The sequence below is a fragment of the Bradysia coprophila genome, unplaced genomic scaffold (assembly GCF_014529535.1).
Source record: "Bradysia coprophila strain Holo2 unplaced genomic scaffold, BU_Bcop_v1 contig_193, whole genome shotgun sequence".
NCBI classification, from domain to species: domain Eukaryota; kingdom Metazoa; phylum Arthropoda; class Insecta; order Diptera; family Sciaridae; genus Bradysia; species Bradysia coprophila.
This window is the reverse complement of record NW_023503456.1, coordinates 648,174-660,670: the sequence shown is the minus strand read 5'-3', so window position 1 is coordinate 660,670 and position 12,497 is coordinate 648,174. Positions and strand designations below refer to the sequence as shown.

At 37.1% G+C, this 12,497-nt stretch overlaps 1 protein-coding gene across 5 annotated transcripts in view; it reads left to right on the top strand.

The window, feature by feature from the left end:
- Window positions 1–9,532: 9,532 nt before the first annotated feature.
- The window catches only part of LOC119075142 (dynein heavy chain, cytoplasmic), a 34,346-nt gene continuing 31,381 nt past the window's right edge, over window positions 9,533–12,497 (top strand). For all 5 annotated transcript variants that reach the window (XM_037181534.1, XM_037181533.1, XM_037181531.1 and 2 more), the window contains exons 1-4: window positions 9,533–9,783; window positions 9,947–10,052; window positions 10,976–12,208; window positions 12,271–12,447. In XM_037181534.1, the coding sequence (XP_037037429.1) occupies window positions 9,637–9,783; window positions 9,947–10,052; window positions 10,976–12,208; window positions 12,271–12,447 (1,663 nt within the window). In that variant the 5' untranslated portion in view covers window positions 9,533–9,636. The remainder of the gene's footprint in view (window positions 9,784–9,946; window positions 10,053–10,975; window positions 12,209–12,270; window positions 12,448–12,497) is intronic.

The following is a 12,497-nucleotide window of genomic DNA, read 5'->3' as shown; positions in this document are numbered from 1 at the left end:
GATAGAGAGTTACTTTCTTCGGCAAAGTCTCAGTGTTTTACGAGTAGAACAGAGGGGCATATGTGAAAAATGTCGAAAGTTGGAAATGGGTGGGTCAATTAGGGTTTTAGAGTTATTTTGTGAATGGTGGCAGATAGAGAGTTACTTTCTTCGGCAAAGTCTCAGAGTTTTACGAGTAGAAAAGAAGGGCATTTGTGAAAAATGTCGAAAGTTGGAAATGGGTGGGTCAATTGGGGTTTTGGAGATATTTCTTGAATGGTGGCAGACAGAGAATTACTTTCTTCGTCAAATTTTCGATTTTCGTCAAATTTTCTACTTTCGTCAAATTTTCGATTTTCGTCAAATTTTCTATTTTCGTCAAATTTTCGATTTTCGTCAAATTTTTGATTTTCGTCAAATTTTCGATTTTCGTCAAATTTTCGAATTTCGTCAAATTTTCTACTTTCGTCAAATTTTCGATTTTCGTCAAATTTTCGATTTTCGTCAAATTTTCAATTTTCGTCAAATTTTCAAATTTCGCCAAATTTCCGAATTTCTGTTATAAAAAGCAGTGTTCTAAAACCTCTAAAGCGACTGATATCCCAACAAAAATCTCTTCGAGAAAAGTGTGACGCAGTCTTTGAAGTACAATTTCTAAAATGAATGATATCGCTAGAGTTGACGCTTTCAGCTTCGTTACGCAAAAATTAAATTTTACACCCGATTTTAGTCCAAACAAGCTGGCTTAGTTTTTCTCATCATCTCCCAAATAATTTTTACCAAAAAAAATTTGACTCACCAAAATTTTACCAAAAAAATCTGCGTCGCAAAGTGGCAGATGTGCAGGAACAGACCTACAAGAAAATGTATCTGCCACATGCGACGCAGATTTTTTTGGTAAAATTTTTGTTGTTTTCAGTCAATTTTTTTTTTGTAAAAATTATTTGGGAGATGATGAGAAAAACTAGGCCAGCTTGTTTGAACTAAAATCGGGTGTAAGATTTAATTTTTGCGTAACGAAGCTGAAAGCGTCAACTCTAGCGATATCATTCATTTTAGAAATTGTACTTCAAAGACTGCGTCACACTTTTCTCGAAGAGATTTTTGTTGAGATTCTTTCTCCAACACGAAATGAAATTGCCAATTCTTCTATGAAATACAGCCCCATTTCGTCACTGGATCTTTCCATCTTCTTCGAAAAGAGTGTGAAATTTCAGAGATGTTGCAAACCAACTTTCTGATACAGACCAGTTAAAATTCAGTTTATCATTCTGCACCCAGGGTCTTTCTTACTTTACGATTTTTGTTTTTTACAATACAACTTCTCACCAATAATTTCGTAGGATGCACCGAATTTAGTAGTTAAGGCAATGGAAGGATTTTAAACAAAAAGATTAAAAAAATTGTAAAATATAGAAAAAGTAATTACAGGGACAATGGGTAGAGATGGTTCATATACAATAAAACAATATTTGAAAAAATAAATCGTTTAATTATAAATTACGATGGAACACCTGCATTAACCTGAAATCATTTGTGTATTAATCAAGAAATCTAATAAAAAACTATTAAAAATGGATGTAAAAAAATACAAAAATACTTAACTGTTCACTGGATCTTGTAATGACTGTCTCAATAAATGTGTACATGGTATTACTAAATTAATCAATTCAAAATAAATAAACAAAGAAAAAATAAGAAATTTAATATTTACCACTATGTATAACCAGAACCATCCTCCACCCGTTTGTATTGTTTTTTTCTATTTGTAACTTAAGGATTTTTGAATTAAGGAAATAAAATATAAGAAAGAATTAAATCGTTAGGGTTTTACCCATGCATTAAGATCAAAAATCAAATCATCTGTATGATGTCTGTGTGGTTCTATACCCCGAAGCATCTATCGATGATATGCTTTTCAGAGTTATTGAGATTCTATTTTCAAGGTTGTCAAACTTTAATGGATATTATGAACAATGAAGAGGAGAAATGCATAACTGCAAAAAAAAATGGAATATGTAGTTACAATTAAGAACAATCTTCACTTAACTTTGTAGCCTACATTTGCTCCTTAAAATGTTCTATTTTTGATGATAATTATGCACTCGCTTCCTTTGTGGAAAAGTAAAAACATCGTTTGGTGTTGAAGTGTGTTTGAATAAAAAATAGAAAAGTTTGGGATGATGTAGCCTCAGTTAGTGAAAGCTCAATACTTCACGAAAATTGATACAAATGTTGAGTTTTCTCAGGCCTAGGTTACAACACGTCAAACATTTCTATTTTTTATTCAAAGCTAACACATTTCAACACCAAACGATGGTTAAACTTTTTCCAAAAAGGATGCGAATGCAAAATTATCATCAAAAATATAACATTTTTGCGAGCAAATTTAGGCTACAAATTTGCCAAGTGAAGATTCCACATTTGTAGACTACATTTAGGCGGGAAAATATTCGTTTTTTGATGATTTCTCTGAACGAAATTTCTTTTTTAAAGCAAAACCGTAAAACACCTCAGTTTCTCACGGAAACAACAAAAACCGTGCGCACCTGCTAAAAGTTACGTACGCCATTTATGGGCTCCGGGGGAAGTACGGTTGCAAACCTGAAACTTAAAGGAATTGACGGAGTCGTAAAACCATAAAAGCACGCAAAAATATGTTACTTTTAGAGGAAAAATTGGTTTGTGTTGTGAGTCATAACTTGGGCCACTTGCAGAAACCTTTACAAATTGTGTAAATTAAGTTTGTGGAATCTGCACAGGTTTTTCTGGGTTGAGTTGAGACTCACAACCCAATTTTTAATTTAAAAGTAACACATTTTTGCGTGCTTTTATGGTTTTACTTTTTCAAAAAAAGATTTTGGTTCAGACAAATCATCAAAAAACGAAACTTTTTCCGTCTGGAAGCTACAAATTCGCAAAGGGTTCATTGTTCTTAAAGAGTAAATTTAATGCAAATTTTGATCTGGATTTTTGTTTCGAAATTTGTTTCAGCTGTTTTGCAAGATCTTGCCCACTCATCCAAATACGTTCAGTACGTCTTTGTATGTGTTGGATCAGCTGGTAAAGCCATTGAAAGTAAATTCGATAAAAATGTGATTGCTTTTAGCATACAACAAAAATTGACTAATCAATCATTTGTGGAGCGTTGCGAGTGAAGCGAATGATTATGATTCCGTCAAATTGTCAACTCTGATGTAAAAGTTATTAAAGGTAACAAGGAAATGAGCTGTACACCGTAGGTAGACGTGTCGGGAAACAAACCGAACGGGTGGCTCAGTGGTTACGCATGGAGTTCCACATGGAATTTTTCAGCCCTAAAGTTTACTCAAGCTTCATAATTTGGGTAGTTGCAGAGTGTTTGGTGACTGCAACGATGTACACGTACACAACCAGTGACTCATATGACGTAATGTCTAACCTACATTTAGGCAAGATATCAATTAAGCACCTAACTTCCCTGAAAGAGTATTTGCATACTTCAAGGTCTGGTTCGGAAGTCACGTTAAGTCAGTGGGCCAGACTGCACTTGTTATTGGCTGTAAAAGGCTGTTAGTGCGGTCTCTAAAACGAACAAATCAAATCAAAAATCAAATAGTTGCTTCAACTTTAAGGTTCTTGTGGCACCTGTGGGAGTGTGGCCAGTTTGAATAATCTGTAAAAAGTTTGTATTAACTACACCAATTCATTGGTTTCGGAAAATAGCGAAGCGTATTTCTATTTGTAAAGGAAAGGAATACCGTTCCACACGGTTTTTCATTAGTAGAAAGAAAATCTGCAATTTTACGACTACTTTTTTTCAAGACTTCTCCGCGAAACATCAATGTTGCAGTAAAGGTGAACTTTCCGAAAATTTGCCATATTCTCTGTCATAACTCTCGTGGATGTACTTGCACCTATTAGTGCACATATAGGTCTTTCCAAGGCCGACATTAGTACAACATTACAATAATTTGAAATTGTAATAACCCTCTTGCTTGTATTACACTCGCGGAATTTTGAAGACCGACACATTTTCTGTTTCGTGGTTTACTGGTTTTTTGTGCATTTTGCTTGTATTTTTATATGGAGAAATCAGAAACTCAAGTAAAACACAAAAACAGAAAATGTGTCGGTTTTCAAAATTTCGTGTGTGTTCTGCCGATAAAAATATTTTCTGAACCCTCTCCCATGCCTTCACTATTTAACGGTTTACACCGAAAATTAAAAATTTGTCGAAAAAATAAGATAGGAATTGAAAGACGAATTCAACGAGCTGTCACTCATTTAAATCGATGACCGCTCGTTCCCAAGTTAATAACACACCAATTGAATTGGTGGAATGGATTGAAATTCGAGTCGAAATTTGTGTAAATTTATGCTTTTTAACGTAATTTTTTCACGTAATTTCACAATGTGGATTCAATTCACGAGGGATTTCAATAAAGTCAATGTTTTAATTATTCAGAAAAAACAACAAACAATTTAAATGAAAAAAAAGTAATTTGTGTTTCATGGAAACGAAAAAATAATAAAAATAAAATATGAATGTAAATAGGCTATGCGCAAATAAATATATATTCATGTAAATATGAGCATTAAAAGTCGTTTCAAATAAATATTAATAAAATTCGTAAATTTAATGAGAAACAACAATAACACCAAAAGAATGAAAACTAGAGGTGTCCAAAAAACTAAATTTCAATAAGAAAAAATTCGAAAATTTCAAATTTCATGATTTTCAGAACTTTGACTGAGCAGAGCTTATTTACGACACTAAATAAGAATATTACAACAAAATTATACACCTTAAAAGTGTGTAAGATGATAAATTTCATCTTTCGAATTTTTTCATATTGAAATTTTCGAGAAATGCGACATGGGCACACATTAGGTCTCATCGAAGTCGACTTAGTCTGTACCTTCTGACAAATTTGGTTTATTTTGAATGGTTACATGGTAAGCTATCAAGAAATGACAAAAAGAGATCGGAACCTTTGCGTGGACGTCCAGTGCAACTCTTGAAAGTTCGCCGAGGACACCGAGCAATAAGTTTTATCTGAAAAGTATCAAACAAATCTGAAATAACGAAACTTTTTTTTGCATTATCTTGAAGCCCTTGTTACTCCGAACATTTCCACATAATAATTTTTTGGGTTCTGGTCGTCACCGATAAGGACTCGCTCTCAGAATATACGCTATGAATCTGATCTTTGACCAGCACTGCCTGGGCACAGTAGGTGTCGATACACGGTAAAAGTTGAAAAGTGTTTTCTCGTGATGATTTTACACTAATATAAACTAAGATGTCCTAACATCACTCTTCATCATCAGTCCAAAATAATTTTTTTTCTAAAAACCTGGTTTGCAAGCGATTTTGGCTGTTTTTCATATACTTCGTCCCTGAGCGACCCCTAAATCGATTCGGATCGAGTCGGTCCCATAGACACTTTTTATCAGGGGACCATATAGAATGATTTTCTGCCCTACGCCCCAAACATTTTGGCACTTTAATTTTTCCATACAATTTTGGACACCTCTAATGAAAACGTCCCTAAAAAATCTTTGTTTCCCGTGTAAAATTTTGAAACAATTTTTTTTTAGGAAAATGAAAAATAGTTTTTCCAGTCAGAAAAGACATTCATAAGAAAACTTTCGGTTATGAAACGAATGGCTCATTACCGATATTTCATGGAAGAATTTTTTTGTAGAGGAATCGGTATAAGTATTCGTCCAAAAAGTGTCCCGGAAAATTCAACAACTTTGAAGCCATTTTCAATGGCCACTTGCAAGACATTTTTCATAAAAATGGTGTGATTCGAAAGCTACATTAAATTACTTCTGATTTCAGCCTGCTAGCAATAATCCATAATCTTGGCTTGGGAAAGTCATGTATGTCCTAATAAGGATTTTTTCTCACAATACAAAAATACATTTTTTTACATTATTTTTAAATAAAATAATTCTGCCAAGTTCTTGGAAGGTGGAATTGTACCAAGAATCAATGCAACATTTCCACGCTGAATTGAGGAGAGTGCTAATCGATGGAAAATAAAACTCGTCGCTCTTTTCTCATGAGTTACTTCAGCGATCTTGCTTCCAATTGCTTTTATTAGTTTAATTGCTTCTTTGCCAAACACACCAGACGTCTCTGTGGCGACTGGAATGAAAATAAATTGTTCTCGCGAAACGACGTAGTCCTCGTACTTCTTTTGTTGTACCAAATCGTCTTGTCGGTAAGTTTCGTGTAACAATTGATTTAGCCAAGTTGAGACATTCTACATTGATGAAAGAAAACAAGGTAGAGCTATATCTGAAACATGTCGTATCCCGAAACCTCCTTTCTTAATGGGCATAGAAGATTCGTTCCAGGCCTTTTCTGTAAGATGTAAATTGCAAAGTGATTCTAATGAATTTTTAAGCACCTCGTCATGCTGTAATCCTGAACAGTTTTGTGTATGAAGCATGGACTTTTGTGCGGAGGAACGAATTGTTTTTTTTTACCCACGTAAAAAGAATATTAAACGAGGTGTCGTTATGGAAAACCGAAGGAGACAATATGCACTGTGTGAGCTTATCTGTTGTAGCTTTTCTGTCAGATTCATAAGGTCTTTTATTTTATTTTCCAAACACAACATTGATGCTGCTTCTGTTAAAGGACTTCCTAGAAATTCGTTTTTAACACTCATCTTTTGTATACCATTTGAAATGGAATTGAAACGTCTCTATATTTCGTTTTTTAATTCATCTGATTCTGTACCTAAAACAGAAATTTCGCACTTTTCATAATTTAATTCTAGGCCTATGTCTCTCGCTTTCTGGATAATGTCTTGTAATTGCGTTGAAAACATCATCTTGCGCACCTCCAATTGTACCATCATCAAGATACCAAATGTTGAGATCTAGAGTTTGTAGATTTTGACATGATGATGTCTTGAATAACGAGGCTAAATAGTGCTGGTCCACTTGTTGTACTCCTCTTTTAGATAAAATTACATGTTCTCTATAATATACATTTGTTGGAACTCTGTAACACAGCTCTACAAACTTATAGATTTCTGGTATTGTTGACTTAACTTTTTGCAATAAAATGTCTCGTCTAAGTTCATTAAAGGCGTTTTTCACATCTATTTTCAAGAAGACGAATTGACTTTTTAGACCCGTACGAAGTACTGGGGTCTTATAGGTTTACGCATACGTTTGTAACACGTCGAATTGGACTCCCTGAGTAAGGGGAAACCTATTGTGGTTGTCTAGAGATGCCAAATCAGTGAAAAAAAATGTCCATCTGTCTGTCTGTCTGCACGATAACTTGAGTAAAACGCATCCGATTTTGAAAATTCTTTTTTTTCCCGTTTGGTAATGTCAAAAGACAGGCTAAGTTCGAAGATGAGTGATTTTGGATCGACCCCTCCTGAGCTGGGGCCCAATAAGTGCTTTACGGTTTTTCGAAGATATCTCCGGACATTTAAACGCTATACTCGTAAATGATACATCGAACGAAAGATATTTACAATACCGATCGACAAAAAAAAGTTTTCGGAAATCGGATGACCGACTCGTGAGTTAGACCCATTAGTGTGAAACAGGCACAGGGCGGCAAGCAGTTTTTGCTTGTAGGTCGGCCAAATTTGAACATATTTCGTCTGTATTAGATAGGTATTGACCGTACCAATCAGGGAAAAGAAAAGTTTTTGAAATTATGTTCTCCGGAGCGTGAGCTAGGTCTCTTGGAGTGAGCTCTTATCCGGCTACTCGACCGTACAGTGAACGTGGAGTATTTTGAGAATATCTCGAGTAAATTTTGACCGAATTTCATGAATTTTTTTTGTTTGAAAGGTATTAACGAATCTAAAGCGTCAGTACTATTTCAGGTCTCCTAACAAAATGGCTTCCGGCGGCCATATTGGATTTTAGTAAAATTGAAATATCTTGGGAAAAATGGTACTTAGAGAGTTTCTGTTAACAGAGAAGTAATTGGTTATGTGTGGTGGGTTTTTACACAGTTTTTATACAGCTATATTGAGCAATATATAGACATATAGAGCTATATAATAGCATATTCCTTTGTGGAATGTTTATTTATAGTGAAATATAGGTAAATATAGCGGTATATAGCTGTTTAAATAGGAATTTATGAAATTTGACTTCGTACGGCGCTGTCGATATTGTCTCCGGCAATTTCTTTGTACATGATAATAAGGAAAAGAGTGGATAATGTAAGTGATTTTAAAGGGCTTTTCAGTGGAGAAGAAAATGAAGTAAGAGAAATGAAGAGTTTCACAATAAAGGCTTTTGATACGAGTAGGTGTTTCGTACGGATCGGCGCGGCGTTAGCTATGTTTTTTTTTGATTTTTTTAAGTTTTTCCTAGATCAATAATTTGGGATACTAGTTCCTTCTACAGACATTTCGTCACTACTTCCCCATTCCTTGATTTCTGTGGAAGGATCATGGAGAGTTCCAAATTTGGAATGTTATTGACGATTTTCCCTATGAAAATTACAATTTACTTTCATGGAAAGCTTTTTCGTGTGACATAACTGTTCTATTGGTCTCGTTCCTCCATGAAATTATTTTTGTGACTGTTTCTGAAGTAAGCTATCCAAAATAATGTCGAATCATGACATTTTTTCGGATAACATTTAAACTTTTACAAAGTTTGAAGTCAACAGAGGTCAATTCCTAAAAATAATTGGCTTATTCATGGTCATCTGTCTTCCCGTTCCTAGAATTATAGAACGCCAGAAAACTCGTCGAAACGGCGTCCCAGCCGACATATTTGCACCTCTGTGTATCGAATGTATAGAGTGTTATGATGAAAGAGAAGAAGATATTTTGACAAGTACCCCAAGGCAAGTCAAAATAAACTGGTCTTCTGTCCTCTCGCTCTCAACGTACCACGTTGAAAGAGAAGCAAATACGTTGACAGGTACCCCAAGGCAAGTTATAATAACTAGTCGTCGGTTTTCTCGCTCTGATCATAACAGTGTATCGAAAGCTGTCCGTCATTCGATACACAGTTTGACAGGTTTGACAGTTTGTATGTAACTAGTTTTTTGGGAACACGCTCAAGCCAACTGTCTAATTCATATCGGATTTTTCGCTACGCTCGATGTCTTTTACCTCGATTGTGTATAGGAGAAACGAAAACCTTGAGTTTTTGAAACGAAAACTGGACTCGGTTTTTTAAGAAACGAACCCGAAACCATCTGCATTCAAATTTTCATTCTTTGAATTCACTCCTTCATTTATTGATCGTACACAGTTAAATTTCCGTTCCTGTTTCGGTGGTTTCACAATTTCAACGGTATTTCATCGAATAATAATCGTTAAATCTCTGCTTTGTGACGCTTTGGTGTTAATTATTTTACTAGTAATTTGGCTGTATAAGACAACGTTGCACAAAGACCATTTTTTTATCCTACTTGTTGCTAGCTAATGAAAATTCAAATATCGCGCCGAATTAATGCTTACTGGGAATGTCCGTCAGAAACATTACGGACACCATTACGTCAAAGCTGTCAAAACACACGTATCGAAATGTCAAAATGCACATAATTTTCCACTGTGAATTGTACTGATTTTTCTACGTGACCGTAAAAAAGTTGCTCCAGTAAAAGTTTACAAAAATCAAAAGGAATTTGTTAAAATCACCCTAAATAAACCATCCGAAAAGATGGGTGATTCACTTGAAAATCCAGATGTGTCATTAGATGCACAAAATGCAGTCATTGTTGACTATGGGGCCTTTGCAAATTATTTGCGTAAGGCGGCCACCATTTTGTTGCCTGAAAATAATAATGACGACAACTATCCACCGGCTGTAAGTGAAATTACTTTTGTGTGTGAAAGCGATTCCGTTTCTCGAAACACCGATCCGCGTGTCGGCCGAATCGTTTATCAAACTTTTCATTAAACTCCGAAAAACTTTGACTCGGATTTTGTTCTGTTGTTCATTTGCATTCGAAATTCTATTTCTTACACAGGCATTGTGTGACGCTCTAGAAGAGAAAAACAACCAAGATTGCATCCGGAAATTTCTATCTGATCCGCAAGTGCCAGCATTGTATGTCCAACGTAGTTCGACTAAAGGCAAGTGTCTTTAATAGAAAAATTGATTTTCCTTTTTGTGTGATTCCAACGCCCCAAGTATGTGTCATACCTTCGCTATATACATAGTTTACAGTTGTGCAACGGTCGGTTCAGAATGTTTCGTTTTGTTGAGCGTATTGTGAATGGATTTTGTGAAGGTCGACTTTGTTTTGATTGAAATTGTGAACGATTTCAGTGGGATCAACAGGTGTTCGTACTATACACACAAATGAGTGTGCTGTTTATGAATGAATGGGGTGAATGACCTTGCGCAACACAACTGATTCATTTGTTTGGTTTGAGGTTTAATCCTAGTGAGACTCGCGTGTGTATGGTCTTGAGGGATTCTTTTGAAAGCATTTGCAAGTGGATTTTTCTATGTGTGTCCACAAAGGTATTCGACCCTAGAAGCCAAAACTACTTTCAAAAAAAATCTTCGAAGCTTGTGTGGCTAGTGGGACGTGGTCAAAAGCCGAAACCATGCACTTTTCTTACAGAAAATTCTCTAGTTACACGAGCCGTACAAGGTCGTGAGGGGTGTCATTAGAAAGGCAATTTTATGTAGTTACAAGCGAATAAGATCTTGTGGGGGTTGGGAAGCATATACGATGTAATTTGAGCTTTTAAACATTTCAACTTCTCGCATTTCATCGTAGATGCTTCCGCATCCCCATAGACCTTATTTGCTCCGGAAATACATGCAATTACCTTTCTAATGACACCCCACACGACCTTGTCCGGTTCGTGTAACTGGAGAAATTTCTGTCCGAAAAGTGCACGTCCCACTAGCCACACAAGCTTCGAAGAATTTTTTTGAAAGTGGTTTTGTCTTCTTTCGGTCGGCTGTTTTTCAAAAGACTCCCTCACATCGTCCTCATTACCACTGGTAGTAATATTCCAATGATTTCATTGAACACTTTCAGACGATGAACCGGATCAGCCACCCGAAGGCGAAGAAGAAAAAACGGCCGTCAGCTACTTCATCAGCAACGACGTTCATTTCACCACCAGTCGTATGGCCGCCCTTGCGTGCATTAAACGAGGCGGTGTAATTGAAGCCGATAAGTCCATTCACAGCCAGCTGCGTCTGATCAATTTCTCCGAAGGGTCACCGTACGAAACGTTGCACTCGTTCATCAGTAAATCGCTGGCGCCGTACTTCAAAAGTTATGTGAAAGAGTCCGGTCGAGCCGATCGTGACGGCGATAAGATGGCACCGTCCGTGGAGAAGAAACTGGCCGAACTGGAAATGGGACTGTTGCATTTGCAGCAAAATATCGATATTCCCGAGATAACGTTGACCATCAATCCGGCCGTTGCGACCGTTATCAAACAGTGTACCGATGAGGATCGCAAGGCGAAAGTTATCGATTTCGGGGACAAGGTTGAAGACTCGAGTTTCTTGAATACGCTCCAGCATGGCGTCAATCGTTGGATCAAAGAGATTCAGAAGGTGACGAAATTGGATCGTGATCCGTCGTCCGGTACTGCATTGCAGGAAATCTCGTTTTGGTTGAATTTGGAACGGGCACTGCACCGCATTCAGGAGAAACGTGAATCGCCAGAAGTCGCATTGACTTTGGACATTCTGAAGCATGGCAAACGCTTCCATGCCACCGTTTCATTCGACTCGGACACTGGGCTGAAGCAGGCGCTCGCAATGGTTGCCGATTACAATCCGTTGATGAAGGACTTCCCGATCAATGACCTATTGTCGGCCACTGAACTGGAAAAGATTCGGTCCGCAGTTCAGGCAATCTTCGCCCATTTGCGCAAAATTCGCAGCACCAAATATCCGATACAGCGTGCCCTACGTCTCATCGAAGCAATTTCGCGTGATTTGAGCCAACAACTGTTGAAGGTATTGGGCACACGACGCCTGATGCATATACCATTCGACGAATTTGAACGCGTTATGAACCAATGCTTCGAAGTGTTCAGCTGCTACGACGATGAATACGACAAGTTGCAAGGATTGTTGCGCGACATCGTTAAGAAGAAGCGTGACGAGCATATAAAGATGGTGTGGCGTGTGTTGCCGGCCCATAAGAAACTTCAGACTCGAATGGAGCATATGAGGAAGTTCCGTAGGCAGCACGAGCAATTGCGAACTGTCATTTTGAGAGTTCTGCGACCGACCAAACAGCAGGCAGCAGGTAAGAAAGCTGTCGGAAACTGAAATTTTGATCTCTAACGAAACGTCCACTCACTTTCGCAGCCGAAATTACCCAAGCCGACACTAAACAACCCTACAGTCTTGAAGCAGCCGATGCAAACGCCATCGAAGAAGTGAACTTTGCTTACGAGAATGTCAAGGAGGTCGAATGTTTGGACATAACGAAAGAAGGATCCGAAGCTTGGGATGCGGCCGTTAAGCGCTATGAAGAACGTATCGGTGAGTGCTCTTTGACTGTTGCCAACCTTACCATTTTAACTGTTTCGCTT